The sequence below is a fragment of the Silene latifolia genome, chromosome 7, assembly GCF_048544455.1.
Source record: "Silene latifolia isolate original U9 population chromosome 7, ASM4854445v1, whole genome shotgun sequence".
Classification (NCBI taxonomy): Eukaryota; Viridiplantae; Streptophyta; class Magnoliopsida; order Caryophyllales; family Caryophyllaceae; genus Silene; species Silene latifolia.
The window spans coordinates 2,374,682-2,379,672 of NC_133532.1; the positions used below are offsets into that span (position 1 = coordinate 2,374,682).

At 38.9% G+C, this 4,991-nt stretch overlaps 1 protein-coding gene across 1 annotated transcript; it reads left to right on the forward strand.

Moving 5' to 3' along the window:
• The first annotated feature begins 325 nt into the window (after positions 1-325).
• Positions 326-772, forward strand: LOC141593152 (uncharacterized). Its single transcript, XM_074414106.1, has one exon. The coding sequence runs from the start codon at positions 326-328 to the stop codon at positions 770-772; it is 447 nt and encodes a 148-aa protein (XP_074270207.1).
• Positions 773-4,991: the final 4,219 nt, after the last annotated feature.

Consider the following 4,991-nt stretch of genomic DNA (forward strand, 5'->3'; position numbering starts at 1 on the left):
AGACCAACAACAAATTTTTACCACAATTATGGAACATGTTAGGAATGACCGCCCATGTGATTTCTTTGTTGATGATCCAGGTGGCACTGGAAAAACATATTTATACAACGCTTTGTATGCCAAGGTTCGTTTAATAGGCAAAATCGTGTTGTCTACAGCTACATCAGGCATTGCTGCACCCAATATTACTTCAGGATGGACTACCCACTCCAGGTTTAAGCTACCTGTAGACTTGGACAACTCGCTCTCATCTGATGTTCCAAAAAAGGGAAGTTTAGCCGCTCTCTTAAGAGCAGCGACATTGCTCATATGAGATGGAGCCTCTATGGCAAGGAAAGAGAACGTTGAAGCAATGGATACGCTCCTACGTGACCTGTGTCACCCTGACGTTATATTCGGAGGGAAACTGATAGTATTTGGGGATGACTTCCGCCAGATCCTGCCTGTTGTCCCTCAGAAATCCAATAGAGAAGTGGTGGCCTACAGCTTAGTGTCTTCAAAACTATGGCCACAACGAACAAAATTTAGGCTCACTGAGAACATTCGTGATGGGCAAGATCCAGCGTTCTCAGCATTCTTACTGGCCCTGGGAAATGGTGAGCTCGAAACAGGAGAAAATGTATATGTTGAACTGCCACCGGGAATTGTAAGGTACCCAGAAGATGAAAGCAACGACCCAATTAACCAAAAAACAGAACTTGCTTTCCCGAAAAATGATCTCGAAAGCTACAAACCAGAGATCATCACCACACGAGCTATATTAACTCAATGAATGAAGACGTGGACTCAATCAATTCAATACTAATTGATAGCTTCCCCGGTACAGCTACAACATACAAGAGTTACGACATGGTATTGGATGATAAGTGCAATATATATCCTACGGAATTCATCAACAAACTGTGTCCTGGTGGTATGAGCCCTCACGAACTCATCTTGAAGCCTAATAGCTAGTTATCTTACTGAGGAATTTGTTGTCGTCGTCTGGCCTCTGTAACGGTACGAGGCTTATTTGCAAAACTTTCACTCCTAATTTGGTGGGGCGCGTAATAACATCCGGTCACTATGCTGGCATACATGTGTGATGTGAACATTATTTGCACACATTTAGTCCCCTAATTGAGCCTATTTTGCATACTATTATAACATTCCATAGCCATTTTATCCGTCAAATGCTTTCTATTTTGCTTTCCTAGTGCATTCTATATGTTTTATAGGAAAGAAGACAATTAGGCGGAAATTCCCGTCTTTCACGCATATTTGAAAGCTTGACGATAATTGATGGACTAAGTATGAAGAGGAGGAAAGAATGATGACTAAGGAAGTAGAAATAAAGAGTATATAGATGCATCTTAGGCTAAAAAGCAAGCATGACGAGAAGGAAGTCAATGCAAGAAGAAATTGCTCGGAACCAAACCAAGGGTTGCTCCTTTGGCCCTGAAAGTATGCTAGATGGAACGGCATCGAAAAATCAAGTGATCTAGGCTTTTGAATCGCTCCAATAGGAGTCCGGATGAGAAAATGACGTCCGTTTTACAATCCTAGCTCAAACAAAGAAGCTGACCGCCAATCCGCTCGTCCCCTGAGACAATCCGCTCGTCTTGCTCCCAATCCGCTCGTCTTCCCCTCAAGACGCTCGGATTCCTGAGACCCAATCCGCTCGTCTTCCCCACAAGACGCTCGGATTGTTAGACAGAAAGAAAAGATAAATACACATCCCAGAATCCCAGCGTCCCGAGATCAATCCGCTCGGATTCTCTTACAGCTCTTACGTTCTCTTCTTGCTCTATGAAGGACGCGCATATTTTGCAAAGACCGGCGAAAAGGAGACCGGAATCTCTCTTGAGACCGGCGATTCCCTAACCAACAATTAGCATTGTTAAATTACTATTTTATCCTTGCTTAACCTAATGATGCTCTATTATATATACCCCATTTGTAATAATCAAACCATCAAGTTTTCTTAGATTAGAATGAAGTTTTCATTAGGTTAAATCAATCCTTCCATAGATTAGATTAGGAGTAGATTAAAATATATTATCATTTAATCTTTCCACAAATTACACATTAATCTTTCCTTAATTATTGTTCAAGTTTATTATTGAGTAATTCAAGTTTATTATTGGGTAATTAGAAGATTATTGGGTTTATTGGGAGATTGACAACCTTCCTGTTAGAAATCTATATCTTATTACTTTACATATTCATATATGTGATGAATTAAATTAGTCATAAAATTAAATATTGATCTTATGCATGCAAACATAAATAAATAAAGAGAAGAAATCGTTTTCCTCACGTTAAAAATTCGGATCAAAGGGCACAATTAAGATCTCCTTCTTACTTGTTCTTGAGCTTTCCTTATATGGATGAACAAAGATTCAAAGGTAGAATCTCTCCCAAAGATGAATACCCAAGATAACCCCTTAATAGATTAATATTACTTGATCTAGAATAATAATAATCTTACTAAAATTGACCCAAAATATTTATTTTGTACTCTATTATTTCGGTAAATAGAGTAAAGAATTTTGGAGTTTTTATCTCTCTAATTTTATGAGATGTAGAGAGGAAATTTTATTTCTTACTCTAGAAATAATTATGTGTAGTATGAATGAAAATTAGAGAGTAAAAACTCTCTAAATTGGTCTTAGGAAACCGGTGGGAGGAGGGATTGGGGAGCCAATGCATGGGCTTAATTCTCTAATCAAGAAATATGCATGCAAGGCTAGGTGTTGGAAGTGTAATCATGTTTTTTCCACTCAATTAATTAAACATAATTTAAACACCATAGTCCCTCCAATTTTCGGTCCATATTAGATAAAATGGATTTCATTTTATCTTTGTCAATTTCTCAATTTGTCACATGTCACAAGTCATGTAAAATTGTCATGTATTTTTAACGTATTAAAAATCAATGTATTAATCAAATACGTCATGTACAAAATCGACTTAGTAATTCACAATTACTTGTACCAAAACACTTTACCAATTATAAATTACAACATCTTGTATTTATAATAAATTATTCATTCAGTTCAATTGTTTCCGTAAACAATAATTTCATCTAAGCAATAAAACAATTCGATTACTTAGACCGTATCTTATTTAATCAAATTACAATGAGACACGTACATAATACTTCCAAAATCGTCCGTCAATTTTAAGTAATTTAATTGACTCGTATCGTCATACGACCAATTAAATATTCAATTAAGAGTGTTACCCTTTAGGTATGACCTAAGGGGATTAACTGATCACCACCCTCGCCAATCATTACCGATAAGTGTGGAGCAGTTGACTGTAAAATATTACATCCCACATGTATTCTTAAAATGAGATTTAAACATGTGATTATCATGATCGACAGTTGTGATCGCATTATTGTCGGAGGACACATATTCGAACAATCTCCTACTTGTCCTCGACAAGTGCGCGTCACCAATTCTCTTGTCCTATTACTATCTCCCACTCAATGCAAGGTGTCCTTCAGGTCGTACTTGCAAGTGATCATATCGAGAGTGGTTTCCTCGATCTGGAGAACAACTGATTGACCGGAATTATTCACCATGGATACCTTCCGAGCGTGGCCACGCATTTCCAGTTGATTACTCCTCGAGTGGCCCTGAGATATTGTTATAACCCTGACAAGGGGTGGAAAATTCCTATTGCACTTGTTCCCTTCGACTAACCACAGCCAGCATAACCCAAAATATGCCCATTTGACCTCATTTACGAAGGTCGTAGTAACACAAATCAAATTTAATCTGAAACTGTGCCATGTTAGGCGAACAGTCTTTAGTCAAAAGAATTGACTCATTAGAATACTATAGTAGCTCTCACCACGACCAGGCTATATAAATTTCCCCGAACTCTATAAGCGGTCATAAGGCCCGACAAGGTGTTCCTAACAGTCTGCCTATGTGATCGACTAGTCATCTCAGATGACTTCATGGCACTTAAACTTGCCATCAATCGCATCACACTCTAGTCACTTCGAGACGTCACCTCATACAAGTGACTATGGGCGAATACTATGTTAATCCGTGTTCACTTTAATGGGGTTCAATTTGTCACTACAACCCGTTTGGATGTAACAATGTATAAAGAAAAGATAAAAGACAAATGCGATTATGAACATGAAAACAAACAACACTTTTATTTCATTTCAAAATCTAACACAAACTTGGTACACGTTTAAGTCCCATGGACGCAACATGTCCATCATGCTTAGCCTGTGATAAAGGCTTGGTGAGCGGATCAGCTATGTTATCATCCGTCCCAACCTTACAAATCGAAATTTTCTTTCTTTCAATGAAATCTCTAATTACATGATATTTTCTAAGTACATGTCTAGATCTATTACTAGATTTTGGCTCTTTAGCTTGGAAGATTGTCCCACTATTATCACAATAGAGAGTGATGGGATCATTGGCGGTAGGTACTACTCTTAGACCTTCCGTGAATTGCCTGATCCACACGGCTTCCTTGCGCCTTCGATGCTTTGCAATGTACTCGACCTCCGTTGTTGAATCCGCAGATCCACAGCCTTCCTTGAAGCTTCTCCAGCTAACGGCACCACCATTGAGCATGAAAACGAAACCAGCTTGTGATTTCATGTCATCTCTATCCGTTTGGAAACTTGAGTCCGTGTAACCATTAACACGGAGCTTAGTGTCTCCTCCAAACACTAAGATAGAATCCTCCGTCCTTCTCAAGTACTTAAGGATGTTCTTAATGGCTATCCAGTGACTCTCACCTGGATTTCCTTGATATCTACTCGTCATGCTCAAGGCATACGAGACATCAGGACGTGTGCATATCATGGCGTACATGATTGATCCAACAGCGGAAGCATAAGGGAACAAGTTCATGCGTTCAACATCATGGGGTTCGGAGGGAGATTGAGACTTGCTCAATATTGTCCCAGTTACCATAGGTACCAATCCCCTTTTTGATTTGTCCATGCTGGACCGTCGAAGAATCTTATC

Excerpts from the sequence above, each read along its gene's own strand:
- LOC141593152 (XM_074414106.1), top strand. The coding sequence starts at position 326 with ATGGCAAGGAAAGAGAACGTTGAAGCAATGGATACGCTCCTACGTGAC.